Source organism: Arvicanthis niloticus, chromosome 23 (genome assembly GCF_011762505.2).
Source record: "Arvicanthis niloticus isolate mArvNil1 chromosome 23, mArvNil1.pat.X, whole genome shotgun sequence".
Classification (NCBI taxonomy): domain Eukaryota; kingdom Metazoa; phylum Chordata; class Mammalia; order Rodentia; family Muridae; genus Arvicanthis; species Arvicanthis niloticus.
The window spans coordinates 37,981,429-37,997,087 of record NC_133430.1 but is presented as its reverse complement, the minus strand read 5'-3'; the positions used below and the strand labels follow the sequence as shown (position 1 = coordinate 37,997,087).

General features: G+C 37.6%; 1 protein-coding gene across 1 annotated transcript; it reads left to right on the top strand.

Moving 5' to 3' along the window:
- The first annotated feature begins 357 nt into the window (after positions 1 to 357).
- Positions 358 to 11,060, top strand: Ccdc196 (coiled-coil domain containing 196). The gene is made up of 9 exons (XM_076920901.1): positions 358 to 486; positions 588 to 740; positions 2,074 to 2,170; positions 4,239 to 4,316; positions 4,491 to 4,574; positions 5,075 to 5,134; positions 5,518 to 5,659; positions 10,553 to 10,611; positions 10,876 to 11,060. Exons 1-9 carry the CDS (start codon positions 440 to 442, stop codon positions 10,996 to 10,998), a joined length of 843 nt encoding a protein of 280 aa, XP_076777016.1. The 5' UTR covers positions 358 to 439; the 3' UTR covers positions 10,999 to 11,060.
- The last annotated feature ends 4,599 nt before the right edge of the window (positions 11,061 to 15,659 follow it).

Below are 15,659 nucleotides of genomic sequence, written 5' to 3'. Positions count from 1 at the left end.
CACCCAGAAATAGGTGCTCTTATCTTTTTTATCCTTTTATCACTCACAAAGGTTGGTTACCATAGTGTTGATGAGTTCTTTTTTGATAAATCACCATTTTCTAATCTAACAGTAATTGTATAATGTAAGCACTCTTGTTGTCACTGTATCCTATTCACTCAAAGATTTTAGAAGAGAACTTTGGGGTTTTGGCTAAACCTAAGACAAGAATTAATATTGTATAAGTATTTTCAGTCATCAAGCAGCTGCTGATGCCACTTAAAGGTATCTGCTGACTCTGTGGTCTTGGTGCTATTGTGACCTCAAGCTGTAGCTAAAATCAGACCAATGCAACAGGAGCTTCAAGAACAACAGCCCCAAAATGCTGTCTTAACTGCACGGGGAAAGAAGGCACATATTTTCAAGAAGGCCTCTTTATTGTTAGGAGTTTCCCTTCAAGATGACAAGTGATACAAACTCTTCAGAATCTGGCTTGTCCTCAAAAAAGTGAGTCTTTGGTAGGGGAAGCCAAAGGGCAGCTGCCCGGGAAGGGAAAGGGCTGTTTATTTACCCAAGCTAAGATAGATTATTGTATCTGCTCCTCACAGAAATTCTAAAATATATGACAACTACTTGAAAGAATTGAACGAGGACTTAAAGTTAAGAAAGCAGGAGCTTCTAGAGATGCTGAAACCTCTGGAAGAAAAGAACAATCTCTTATTGCAGAAGGTAATGGCTAACTTGGAGGAAAAGCAAAGGAGGTAAGGGTCCCTCTTCAGTTTCTTTGAGATAGAAAGTCTGTAGAAGGCAACCACCACAAGATTAGTAACAAGTACCACTGGTTTATTTATAAATTTGGACAATCAGCTCCAGTAGACTATAAAGAATTTCCCACTACAAAAGCAGGACAAATAGGAACCCTTCATTTTATTTGTTTTTAAATAAGTATGGCTTGGTCCTCATCTCATGAAGCTACGGTTCCTCTTCCTGTGTTGCCCACCCATGAAATAGGTGAACACCTGTGACAGCATAGCCCCATTATTATTACACTGATCACCGAGACTTCTGCTTATTTATGTTGGTAGAATTACTTCAGGGTAAACACTGCTCTTCCTATATTAAGTAGAAAAGTGATGATTTTCTGAGCCTAGGAGCTCTTTGGATTAGGGAGATAATGAGAATTTAGATCTGAGCTAGAAAATTGTTCTTAGCAACTTCCAAGCCTCTGCTTCCTTTCTAATCACAGGAAATATCACTTTCATTGATCTGTCTTCTTTATATATCCTTATCATAAGCACTTAAGAAGCTCGGATTTCGGGAGAATAAAAAGTGGTCAAATGCTGGGCAGTGGTGGCACACGCCTTTAATCCCACCCAGCACTTGGGAGGCAGAGGCAGGCGGATTTCTGAGTTCGAGGCCAGCCTGGTCTACAGAGTGAGTTCCAGGACAGCCAGGGCTACACAGAGAAACCCTGTCTTGAAAAAAAAAAAAAAAAAAGTGGTCAAACACCAGCTATTTGTAAACCAGCAATACAGACTTCTCTTGGAGCAAGAGAGCATATTAGATCTGGCTTTCTACTCAGATCCAGGGAGGAAAAAGGACAGTAACACAAAGATAAATTAATGACTTTAAATAGTATCCTTCTCACAGTCAGACTTGATACTAATTCATATTTGGATACTCACAGGGATAGAAGGAAGCAGACAGATATTCGATAGGGAATGATTCTGGAATTAATTTGAAAGATGTCAAAAATTTCAATTTCTTCTATACAGAGGCAGAAACACTCCTTCTCTCAAGTCATACACTAAAACACTCTTTTCAGAGGGTGGGAAGCACTTTCAATGGCTGTTGGAGGCCAAAGTTTTGAGTATTAAAGAGCACAGAATTCATTACTGAGCATATACCTTCAACTAACATTAATTAGGAGTGGAATCATCCCAGGGACTCTTTCAGTGTTCAGGGCCTCTCTAATTCCTGAGTTTTTAGCCTCTGCTGAACCTCCATGGAAGAATGCTTTCTGGCTGATTGCAGATATTAATTTTACCTTTTAAAAGGGCACATATATTTAATGTTTTTTCTCTTCTCTTCTAGTCTGCAGATCATGAGGCAGATCATGGCAGGGAGAGGATATGATGAATCTTCAGTCATGGAGCTCATTAAGGAAGCAGAGGAGATGAAACAGAACTTGGTGAGATGTTAGTAGATACTAAAGGCATAACTTCTTGAACTGTTGTCGTCATACACGGAAATAGATACTCATCTCTGGTCTTCGATGCTTCAAACCTGTATCTCTTTGATCTCTTCCTGTATCTACAAAATCCAAGGTGATGCTAAGGAAATCAGGTTGGCTGATGGAAAGATCAGGGCCTAGTTAGCAAGATTCTAATTTTTTTGTTTGTTTTGTATTTCTGTTTTTCAAGACAGAGTTTCTCTGTGTAGCCCTGGCTGTCCTGGATTCTACTTTTTTTACTTCAAAAAAAAAAAAAAAAAAAAAAAAAAAAGGTTTCACTTAGTAGTTTATGAATATAAGAATATTAACTCTTGTCATTTCTAAAGGATTAAAAACACCTATCAAAAGAAAAGAAAAAGTTTGTTTTGAACGAGTTGTAGATGTTTTTGTAGTCAATAATGTAAAAGATCTTTAAATATTAGAAGTTAATAATCTAAGCTTTCAAGAGACTTATCATATGAGAACATCTTAAGAGTTAAGAATTTATTTCTACTGATACATCTCATAAATACCATAAAAAGTTATTGTTTGAAATAAGTTTGTAACCACCACCGCCACCATCATCATTGTCATCAAAATCATATTTCTGTATGAAAAGCAAGAACCACTCACTGCCTTCCTCTGTGGTTTGCTGTGTCTGGGAATCCCTTTTCTACCATTAAACAGTTGTTTTTTCCTAACCTTACTTAACAGTCAGACAGACATATCTGTGTGTGTGGTTCTTCGTCTTCTAATGGGAAAAGAAAAACAAGATGCTTTGGAAGGAAATGGAAATGGAATGGACCAAGGTGTGCCTCTAAGGATCTCAAAAGTATTGTCCTACATATAATGCAAAGACACTCTCATTCCTCTGGCCCCTCACACTCGGGTTTTTTTTTTTTTTCATACTTCCAGAGGTGCTCTATTTGCACAACAAAGTGATATTTTTAGAGAACATTCAAAGTGTTCCAGTCATCTGATGAAAACCGCTTACAACTCACCTTACTGTGACTTAATCGGTCTATACCCACCTTTCCAGTCTTCCTCTCTTAAAAAGTCTTCCTCTCTCTCCTTTCTTCTTTCTTTCTTTGAGACATAGATTTTTTATTAATTTTTTTCATGCTATATATTTTGATCATGTTTCCCCTCCCCCAACTCCTCCCAAATCCTCCAGGCTCAGGGATCTGTGTAGAAGACAGCGAGAGCCAGAGGTGGGAGATGACGTCAGTGAAGCAGGCTCTTCCAGACCCACCAGGACTAACACTCACAGAACTCACAGAAACATGGGTGCTTCCCTTGCTCTCTCTGCAACCACCACAAAGGCCTCCTTGTAGTTTCTCAAACTTGTCTCTTCTTAGCGGAAGGTCTTTGCTCTTGATTTACTTACTCCTGCCTACAAAGTCTCATGATTTACTTATTCTCTCTCTTCAGGCTTCAGATTAACTGTCACCTCTTCAGAAAAGCCCTTGTTTCCTCTATGTAAAAACAAAGCCTCCCCTGGCTTTCTTTTATTTAACCCCAGTTATGACATTGTTTGGTATCAGCTTATATTTTTAATTACATTATTTTTAAATTCACTTTTGGTCTCTATTATGTGATATTTCCTAACATTTATACAAGGAGAAATGCAGAAGAGAAGTATTCACAAGGGCTAACAACACAGGCTTCACAGTCAGAAAGATCTGGTTTTATCTCTAGCTCCCTGTACTTCTGTAGCTGTATTACCATAAACAAGTGGTTTAACCTCTCCAAGTCTCAGTTTCATCAATGATAATAATTCCCAGGCTTGTGAAGATTAAATAAGAAGGACTGTAATGTAGCAGTGAGAATAAGTAATGAAGTGAGAAGTTTAACTGTCAGTCACATATTATATGGATTCACTTAATAGTTATTATTATAAGGAACATTAAGGAGCCATTTTGAATCCCCTGTGGTAGGTGTACGATTTCTATTTTGAGCCCTGAGAAGTTGCTGACTGGCAGGAACCAAAGGCCTTGACTTCATAATTACCACTAATTTAAAGCTTTGCTAAAATGTCTCTCCACAGACATTTGAGTCAGAGGAGCTCCATGATCAACAGAAAGCATTACCAACCAAGTCCAAGGCAGACATGCAGGACAGAAAGGTGAGTGGACTAAGAGAAGTTGACGTCACACTGTTGGAAACAGCCCTTCTATAATCAAGGCTAATTTGGGGATCTCAATTTTGGGGGTATATTTGATTTCTGGTCTACCAAAACACTGTATTTTTTTTCCCATCTGGACTAATCTATTCCTTTATTTCTTATCTTTCCTATCAGGGTCAGAAATCCCCCGTATCACTTTGGAAGGCCAAGAGTGAGCCAGAGACATCAGATGTCGACAAAGTGGGAGACATAAGGAAGGTAGACAATTATTCTGAGCAGTAGTGGCTTTTGGAACTGATACACAAATCATTAATCTGCTTAAGATGTGGTATGCTCCTAAACCAATGCAAATTTTATAAATAATGTATGTATCTTTGGGGTATTATATTTATAGTAGACTGGCATTACAACCTTCTGCAAAATCATATTAGTTATCCTAAAATGAGAAAATCCATACCAATAATGACAATTCCATACACATTGAACACTTGTTGATTTATCTTGGAAATTTATTTAGAGATATTACATCTCCATCTCATCTTCCCAAAACAAATCATTCACAGAAAATGAAGTAGTCATTCATCTCTTAGCTTTTAGAGAATCCATTACATGGGAAGGTCGATTAAGAAGACTGTGAAATAAAAACAACCTAACAATGAACCTGTACTATAATTTTGTATAAGGTTGTTTCAGGCTATTGAAAAAACTGATTTTTATCTCGATTTACTTTGTCACCCAGAAGGTCTTTCTTCCACCAGGAAAATCAACAGAGGAAAATAAAATGGGCCAAATATGAAGAACAACCCAACATCCTTCAGGTACTAAGGTTTTCCAAGGCTGGTCATGGGATATATTTGTTTATACAATGAAAGGGCTTTTGGCTTCATATTGTTAAGACCATCCTCATTGTTTGTTACAAGAACTGAATTGTATGAGAGAGCTGAAGTCACCTATTTCTGGATTTACCTTGAATAATTTTAAATATTCATTATTCAATATTTTTGTGTACTTTTTTGAATAACTACTTCTTCCCATGCTTTTGATTTTGTATTACTTGAAATTACAGGAAAATAATAAATACCATCTTCCTAACTCTAAAAGACAAAACCCAAGGGCTTTATTTTATCTGTATAAAGAAACCCAGGTAATAGTACATTTAGAAAAGTCACTGTTATAGGTGTTGGAAAATGTCCTCTTTCAGAATGGCTTTCATGACAAAGTGATGGAGCTGAAAATTGAGGCCTTGAAGAACTACCAGAAGACCAATGACTTCAAATTATCACTGTACCTACAACACAATTTTGAGCCAAAGCAAGGAGCTTTGAATCTTCTGAGGCCTCAAGGTGGGTAGAGTATCACAGGTACATAGTTTGAGGCTTTGTTTTGTTTGTTAACACTGAAGGTTCCATTACTTAACAGTGAGCATCACAGTGTCTGGCTCACAATGTTAGTTAAATGTGGTACAAATAAAATTTTTCACTGTTATTACTAATGGTGGGATTCAGAAGCTATTGTACTAAGGTAAAGAATCTCTGTGGAAGAGATTAAGTTTTCCTTTCTAAAGATAAATATACCATATCCTTAGAATATGTAGATGGTAATATTTGACATTCAAAAATTTAGTTTCTTTTCCATCTTTACTCCTAAGAACTAGAATTGACCTCATAAATTACATTGGAATAGACTGTTGTTTCGGAGCTGAAGGCTCTGAACTAGACAGTTGGTAAGGGCCTTAAACTCACTAATTCAGATATTTTTCTGGGAATGCCAGTGATTTACCCTAAAAATTTTATGATATCATAGAAAAATCATAGCATTTCATAAAAAGTAAATGGTTATGGAGGGCAGGGAAAGGATTCTTAAATTGTAAACAATCTATTTATCTGAAGTCTATATTTTAAAAAGGGACATACTGTAGAACGCCTGCTCCAGGAATGGCAACGTCCCGCCAGTATCAGGAACTATGTATGTAAGTTCTTCTCAGTCTTTGTCCACAAAGAGCTTGAATGTCTTATGAACATTGCACACAACACATATGACCAAATAAACAGATGAGCAAGCCAAATAAAATGGAAAATCAATCGGTCAAAAAGCATAATGTATGATAGAAGTGCTATCTAGTGGAGGTAGGTTATAAACGTGTTTCAGCAATTCACCAGAAACTGTGGATTGTCAGTGTTCACAACGTGACAACAAACCCATTTGATTAGGACAAATATAAATGTTCATGTTACTGAGACCTAAGAATGATTTCTCCCCCAGGCCTTCAGAATGGGACAGGACTTTACTATGGAATAACAGTGGTCTATATCTTCAATATTTCTAGAATATCTAAATTTCCTAGACTGTTTCTTATCTGTTCCTTAACACAATGTGTGAAGAGGTCATTACTGTAAAAGTATTTAGTAGGATGAAGCAACTTAATATAACTTGGTCCAGGCACACAGCATTCGATCTTCATTAATAGATAAAATTAGGAAAATTGAGGTTCCACACATATTTTTCTTTCTACCTGTATTTTGGGAAGAACTGGACAGGAGGAAGTTAGAAAGAAAGAACTTGGAGGCAGTCATTAATATACAAAAATGAAAAGACAAAGAAGTAGTATGAGAAAAACAGAAAGCTCTGTTTTTATGCCATTGAAAATTAGCCAAAGATCATCTCGAGGGATCCATAGAGTACGGAAACAGTTCTTTGAATTCCAGATTTGAGTCAGCCCCTCATTAGTGATTCTATTCAATTTGAGTGCCTCAGGAGACTCTCCTAAACACAGAGAGCACTGAATCAGTCTGAACTGCGGCAGCCCACAGGTCCATACTTTCATTCCCTTCTCTTTCACTCCTAGCAAACGAAGTGATAGGTATCTATAGTGACACAGCCACAGGCAGGAGGGATCCACCAAGCCCATGTTTTACTGACTGCATATGTGCTTACACACTCTATAGCCTAAGCTGGCCTGGAAATATGTAACTCATCCGCACCTCAAACATACAGTGATCCTTCTACTTCTGCTTCCTAGGAATCAGTATCACAAGCTACCTACCATGCTCAGCCACAAAGTTTGTATTACTAGGTGAAAAAAAATCAATAGTTTCTCCACAAGTTTCACAAGTACATTTAACAATAATGAAATAGAAAAATTTAATTCTAGAAAGATGGTAAAACCTGAGGCCTGTTTTATTATTCTTGGGAAGTAAGGCTAACAAGAGAATTTTAAAGAAACAAGAAACTTTCTCCTTGGTCCTATGAAGTACAAAGCATTGCAAAGGGTAATAATAGCTGAGCTAGGTGCTGAAGCACTTGCTTATCGCCCCAGCAGGCAGGGCATGAGGTACAGTAGCGCAAGGTCACCTCAGGTTGAGAGTCCAATTCAAAATAATTTTCCACTGTGATTTACAGGACTTAAAGCCATGCTGTAACATCTCTTAAATTCATTATAGATTTCACCTAAAATTATTTCATTACCAAACCTTGAGACGTTTTAATTCAATGGGAAAGGCCATGGCTCTAGAGTCAGATAAATGTGTTGTAGCCCCTACACAACACGGGCAAGTTATTTGCTTTCAATTTTTTTCTGTGTCTATTATTTACATTCACCACATGTAACAGGGCGCTTTAACAACCTCTCACTTTGTATAACCCTCGTAATGGCTCTGTAAGATCTGTAAGATCTTGAATACAGAGCAAGAAGCAGACTCAGAAAACCAGGCTGCCGTGTCCACAGTTAAAGCTCGGGTTCTGGACTGAATGACACAATAGTGGTATTAAAGTTGGATTTCCTATGTCTCTTCCGGTCCTAAAAATTATGATGGGAATCCAAACTCAACTATATAGTGTCATCCTCCCAAAGAAGATTCATGTCCCCTAAGGCTGTTTTTAGAGAATATTTACAAACGGGTTTACAAATGGCCTGTAATTATGTATTTAGTCCGGTAGGTGGCACCAACCACATCTAAGCCAACTCCATAACAAATGGTAATTCAGGAACTGTGAAATGCTGTAGGAGACTGGCTTTCAATTACCCCTGGGACAAAATGTGCCACATTTATAAACCAAATGAAAAATGAAGAAAACAACCTATTGATGTTTTGTGTCATGCTATATGGCATCAAGATGTATTACTGGCAGCCTTGATTAAACATTAAACATGGTGTTCTGTCGTGCAACCCTTAAGTATTGTTTCCCCTCCCTGAACTAGTTCACCCCATTCTGAACAAAGAGACAAAAAAATGAAAGCAACTGCCTACTTCCTCCATAATTCTTGTCTAACATGTTTTCTCTCTACTACAAATAAATTAGGCAATTAGGGCAGTGAAGTAAAAATGGGTTGGGCTATTACACAAGGACTATTTGAGGTTGAGTGTTCAATAGCCCTTTTGGATGGTGTTCTGGTTCTTCTAGTTTCAAAAGAATTGAATTGCTTAAACTTGGCTTAGGAGAAAGTGGCATGCAATTTTGGGCACACCTCTTTCGAAAATCAGGCAAATACAGGTCCTTTCATTCCAGATATTTCCAAATAGAAGGAAATTTTCACCCATGCTCTTGGCCAAAAATCCTTTGTCCCCTGTTCAGTGTGCTGTCTGGCTGAGTTAATGGTGCCTTCTATTTTGTTGGCAAATAACAGAGACTTTGTGACAGTTCAAGCAATCCCTATATGGGGAATTCCCTGAAGCTCGGGACTCAGAATCACCAGCATTGGTCTTTGCTCCAGGTATATACAAGATATAAAAGAAAGTGTTTCTGTTGTTCACACTCCAAGATAAGTCTTTCCTTCCCCCATCCCACAGAGATATGGCACAACTGAAAGGGTTTATTCATAATTTGGCTCAGTTTGTGTCCCTCCTCCCCACTTACTTGTACTACATCAAGACTGCAGTTTGTGACCTTTGTTAACTGCCTATCATACAGAGCACGGGCACTGAGCAGTCTCTAAATTCTGAGGATCGGTCTTCAGCAATAATCTCCAGTCATGATGTAACTATGATACGATACTTGATTTTGACCACCCCTTCCCCATATCCCAGACTCTTACCATTTCTTTGAACTCTCTGAGAAGATACAGAAGGTTCTCCTTAGAAGAACCTGAAGGCTGGATACTGTGCTACATTTATAATTGACAATGAAGTCCAGGAAGTGGAAAATGAATATGTCTGGGAATCTATGTACTACTCACTAATCCTCTATTCTGAAAGCAAGTCATTCCTCTCACCTTCCACCTTTCCTTCCCTTCTTTAATCTCTCCTCCTGATGGCTAAAATTTTGGGATGCAGAGGCAGAAACCACAACTAGCTCAAATCTGGATCTTTCACCAAAGTATTGCTCTTAAATAGTCTAAAGGCTTTGAGGCAACCTGAACCTTTAAACATTAAAGTTGCATTTGTGGTTTTAACAGGTGATGAAGCTAATTTGTGATTTTGTTGTTGTTGTTTTTCATAAAATCTTACAGAAGTTCAGACAGGAAGAATAAAGTTAATTTTTTTTCCCTAAACATGAATTCATTAAAAATTTTAAAAACTAAATTGCATCCTCATTACGACAGTTTTAATGGGTGACAATAATTCCACCTGTTCATGCCAAGTGCTCAGGAGAGGAGCAGGAGGTCTAAGGTGGGGTTTTCACTTTTTTTAAAAGATCGATTTGAATTTGAGCTAAGCAATAAATAATTATTATTATTATTATTTTTTTTACAAATTTTACGTGGAACACGAACTAAAAATTACTACTGTGTACTAAAATTCAAATTTAACAGGCTTCCTCTAGTTTAGACCTAACCTAGACACACTTGCTATGAAACACCCTACAATTTTCTCTTTCTTGTCTCCCGTCTCAGCCTGTATATTGTTCATCCCGCCTCTTCTTTCACTTGCTGAGCCCCGCCTTTATATTTTGGGCATCTTTTACTACACGACTGTTTTGTGGACTATATGTTTGCATAGTGCACCTATATGGAGTTGGTTTATCTTTTCACTTCTTTCAAATGTTCGAGATTCATTTCTGTAGGTTCTCAAAATGTTTAAAAGCTTTTATGTACATGTAATTCTGAAGTGAGTTTTTCCACTAAGGAACAAAAGCTTTCAATAGAAAAAAGGTCTACCGCTACACATTTAAAAGTTTCTCTTATTTTCTACAACAATTTGAAACTTTGTATCAATGCTATTATTAGTCTTATAGTTGTACAATTAAGTAAGGCCATGATGAATGTGAATAGACTTCATTTTCCAAATGTTTTCCTTCAGGTAAAATTGGTACTAGAACTACGGCGAGAGCAACAACCAACAGAAAGGAACTCGATATGGTGAGAGAACAACTTTTAAAACAACAACAAAACCACTCCAATTTTAAAAGGCTTAGATAATGGGTATGGATTTTTGCAAAAACATTTCTTTGTTTATACATTTATCGACCTACTTTGGCCATGCTGAGAATTCAACCCATCGCCTCCTGTACCACAATGCCCCAGCCCTGCAATGCATTTACTAAGCATTCTAATTTAAGATTGTTTAGATTTGGAAACACCTGTCTTATCTTCCCCCCTTCTTGCTCTTCCCCTGTTTTAAAGAGAATCCCAGGATCAAAGAACTACACAGAACAACAAGGAGGAACTAGAGAAAGTCAGTATGATGATGCAGGACAGAGGCTCTTCTGTCTGAAGTCAATGCCAGATGACACTCGGAAGGATTAGAAGGCTTTCACTACATTTGCTTTGGACAGATGTGAAGACTAGGTACAGCTTTTCTGTTCACTAAAACCTCTCAAACCTTTATTTTAGTTCTGTTCTTCCATTCTACCACCAAACTGGGGGAGGGATGTTGCACATTTTGGCCCTAAGCTTATTGGGACTTTGGTATAGCTGTTGTAAATAGCCACTAATTACGTTGGTAAATTTGGGGTGAAACGACTAGATTTCAAGTCACATTGTTTCTAGTTAAAACTCATAGAAGGACATTTTTCTACCTCTGAAGTATTTACTTCTGGACTGATGACTGCTGGCAAGGAAGCATTAGATGAAAAATAAAGAAAACTCAATCCCCTGGATGGCTCTTCCTTGCTCATGGCATTGCTTTGTGGGTTGTTCACTTGCTAGCTAATCCCTGAATTCCTTATCCTCACTAGTACTATTGTTTTCCTTTCCCTCACAGTCCTATAGTAAGTTCTATGGAACTATTTCCAGTTTCCCCGATGGATCATGAATTCTAGGTACAAAGCGGGATGATTCTTTTCTTCTTTTCTGCTTGATGATTGCCGGTTTTGTTTTTAAAGTTTTAAGTTTTGTTTTAAGTTTAGGCCTCCTTTTGTGCCTGAGTTACCAGTCTATTAATTGGCATTCCTGCTTCCAGGATCTCTAATCCATCTTCCATAGTACCATACAAGCTTTTTTTTTTCTTTAAGAGAAATGAGATTACGTCACTCTCCATCACTTTTATTAGGAAGTCCAAATTCCTTTATGGACAATAGTTGATCTGCCTCCTGCCTAGATCTCCAGTCTCAACGTTCACTGTTTTCCTTTCCCTCACAGTCCTATAGTAAGTTCTAAGGAACTATTTCCAGTTTCCCCGATGGATCATGAATTCTAGGTACAAAGCGGGATGATTCTTTTCTTCTTTTCTGCTTGATGATTGTCGGTTTTGTTTTTAATCTCCGTGTAAGTGTGCGCATGTGCCGTGGTGTACATGTAGAAGTCAGAGGTCAACTTTCCATCTTGTTTGAGACAGGTTGTGTTATTCATCACTGATGCAGAGACCAGGCTAATTGGCCTGAGAGCTTCTGGGCTATTCTACTGTGTCCACTTCCCATCTTGCTGTGGGACATACACTACCACGTTCTGGGGATGTGAACACTGGCCCCTATACTTGTGGAGTTTTTTATTTTATTTTTTATTTTTTTGGTGTTGGTTTTTTAAAATTGTTTTTTGAGACAGAACATCGGTATGCAGTTCTTCTGGAACTTACTAGACCAGGCTGTCTTTGAACTCACAGAGATCCATGTGCCTCAGCCTCCTAAGTACTAGGATTAAAGGGACTGAAGTGCCTGGCTCCCACTTTTCTTAAGACCCAAGCTTGCTATCTCTATCCTATCCCAGTGGTTCTCAGACCTTACTGTGCATTAGGATCTCCTTGTAGACACTGTGAAATAGCGTATTTTCACTCCTCGGGTTAGTTAAATCAATTTTTTTGAGAGATAAGGCAAAAACCTGCAATTTTTAGTAAGATCTAAAAATTCTAATGTTCATTCAGATTTAAGGGTTTTTTTGTTTTGTTTTGGTTTTAGACCGGGTCTTACTATGTAGCCCTGGCTCTTCTGGAATTCGATATGTAGACCAGGCTGGCCTCTATCTCTAGAATGCTGGGATTAAAGACACATACTACCACATCTAGCTAGATTTGAGAATTCTTATTCTCAGTTCTTACTTATATCATAGAATTTAATGAATTATATTGCAATTATTGATTTACCAGATCTCTCTCACACCAGATGATGAACTCGAGATACAGAAAACAATGTCTTGTTCATCTTTTCATTTTAGCCAGTTTACGCAGTACCTAGGATTTAACTGAAGTTTAATAAAAGATATTGTACAAGGATTTGTTGTAGCTTAAATATGAAGTGGTCCCCAATCAAATGAGCCCATAGCCAGTGGCCCACAGCTAGTAGTGCTGTTTTTGGAGTTGTGCACAGGGGCCTAGGTGTAAGTAGTAAGCCCTTTAGTATGTGCCTTTGAAGGCACCTCTCTCTGCTTTTGTTTTCCATTAAAGGCAAAGACATTCTATAACTTCTATGGCTGTCATGTCTTTCCCAAGTTCACGGGGCCAAGTGACCATGTTGTTTCCTTTAATTTTGATTAAAATAAACAAAAAATAATAAAAAAAATAGTACTTTTCTGGTAATAAGCTAAGTAAGCCAATTGTTCTTTTTCAATGAGGCGAAAACTAAAAATTTTAAATGCATTTTATTTTTTTAAATGATTTTTAAGTTATTTTAATTATGTATCTCATGGGGGAGTCATGCACTTGAATGCTCGTGCTGGTGTCTGCAGAGAACAGTGGCATTACATTCCCTTGGAGTTGTAATTCCAATTATGAACAACCTGATGTGGGTGTTGGGAACCGAACTTAGGCTCCTGCTCGAGGAGTAGTGTGTACTTGGTACCCCTCTCCACCCCCTTTAGAATGTTACAGGTAACCAATAACTGCTGAAAGAAGGGAAATTAGGGGTGAGTCCCCTACTGGTTGTCTAATGTAGAGTGGTCAGCCCTGAAATAATATATACACAAACAACAAAAACAGACTCAGCAGGGTTTATATTTGAGCATATGCATACATATATACATATATGTATTTTAACAATAATATTCGAAGAAAAAGAGACTATCAGCTTCAGAGTCGGAGACACAAAGGGGTTGGAAGGAAGGTACTTGAAGGGGCTGGAGTGAGGAAAGGAAGAAAATTGATGCAATCCTATGTCAATTAAAACATGTTATAATGAGGGGCCTGGAGAAATGGCTCAGTGGTTAGGAGCACTGACTGCTCTTTCAGAGGTCCTGAGTTCAATTCCCAGCAACCACATGGTGGCTCATAACCATCTGTAATGGGATCTGATGGTGTGTCTGAAGACATACTCTCTTCTGGTGTGTCTGAAGACGGCTACAGTGCACTCATAAACATAAAATAATTCTTTTTAAAATGTTTTAAATGAATCTTAAAGATAAATTTAAAAATATTAGTACATATTAATTGCACGAAGCGATGAGTTTCATCATGACATCTTCACACAACTATACAAAGAACCTGGACCAAATTAAGCTTGACAACCTTGAAACTTTGTCCTTCACTGTCTGGCTTATTTCAGTTAAAAGCAATCGATCTCTATCATTTTATATCCATTTTCCCACAAATGACATAATTTAATTTTATGGCCCAATAATCCTCCACATATATACACACTTCTCTTACCCATTTTTCCAACAATGGGCCCTTAGGCTATAATTTAGCTTTCATAAGCAGTGTTGCAACAGGCAAGTATGTGCAGGTATTTCTACTGTATACTAATTCTGGGTCCTCTGCATACACTCAGGAGTAGTATACCAAGATCAGGTGGTAGTCTTGTTAGTTTTTAAATTTAAATTGTGTGTGTGTGTTTGTGTGTGTGGTGTGTGGTGGGTATGTTCCACTGTATATGTGTAAAAGTCAAAGGAAAACTTTATGGAACTGGTGTGTCTCTTCCCACCTTTATGTCAGTTCCAGGGATGGAACTCTGGTCAAACACATGACAATTGATTTTACTTGCTGAGCCATTTTGCTTGACCTTATTTTAATTTTTTGAGTAATTTCCATATTGATTTTCACAGTGGCTGATGAATGTACTTCTCCACCAAAGGTATATAAGTTGTTCTGTCTCCTTTCCCTACATTCTTGGCAACATTTGTTGTTTGTTTTCTTGATGATAGTCATTCTTGCTGGGCTGAGATGGAATCTTAGGTTTTAATCTGATTTCCTTATAGTTAAAGAACTGGGATGTTTTCTATCATGTATTACTGGCTACTTAGAACTATTTTAACTTCATTTGATCATGTACTGAATTATTGAATTATTGTTTTTTCTTTTATTGAAAATAGATTTAAAAACTTACATTTTAGTGTTTAACCTTTGAACTTCTTTATATATTCTGAATATCCACATCTTATCAAATACTATCAAAAGTCCAGCAAAATTCTTCACAGAACCAGAAAAAAGGAAACATGAAATTCAAGTAGAAGCACAAAAGACTCTGAATAGCCAAAGCAATTCTAAGCAGAAGGAGCAATGCTGGAAGAAACATGATATCTGATTTAGGAAGCCACAGTAACAAACCAATATTGTATCATCATAGAAGCAGTCACATAGACCAATGCCATGTCAGAGGACTCAGAAACACAACCGAGTATCTACAGCCACCTGATTCTTGACCAAGGTACCCAATTAGAAGACACCTCCTCCACAAATGGGGCTATGAAGACTAGATATCCACATGAGGAAGACTGAAATGATCTCTTTCTCTACCTGTATAAAAGTCCATTTAAATGGATCAAAGATAGATGAAAGATTGACATGCCTGAAGAAATCATATGGAAAACACCTTAAGACACAGAAATAGGCAATGGCTTCTAGTATAGGATTTCAATAGCTCAGGACAAAATAGCAAGAACTGACAAATGGAATTTAATCAAATTAAGCTTCTGCGCAGTAAATGAAATAGTTACTGGAGTAGAGGAGACTGCATGCAGATAGGAGAAAGGTAAATTTTCCTAAGAACAATTTTGTATGTGTAGTGTGCTGTGGAGGTCAGGTCTGGTCCTCTCTTTCTATA

Excerpts from the sequence above, each read along its gene's own strand:
- Ccdc196 (XM_076920901.1), top strand. The coding sequence starts at position 440 with ATGACAAGTGATACAAACTCTTCAGAATCTGGCTTGTCCTCAAAAAA. Across the intron at positions 4,317-4,490 it reads CAGACATGCAGGACAGAAAG|GGTCAGAAATCCCCCGTATC; the intron begins GTGAGTGGACTA and ends CTTTCCTATCAG. Across the intron at positions 10,612-10,875 it reads ACAGAAAGGAACTCGATATG|AGAATCCCAGGATCAAAGAA; the intron begins GTGAGAGAACAA and ends CCTGTTTTAAAG.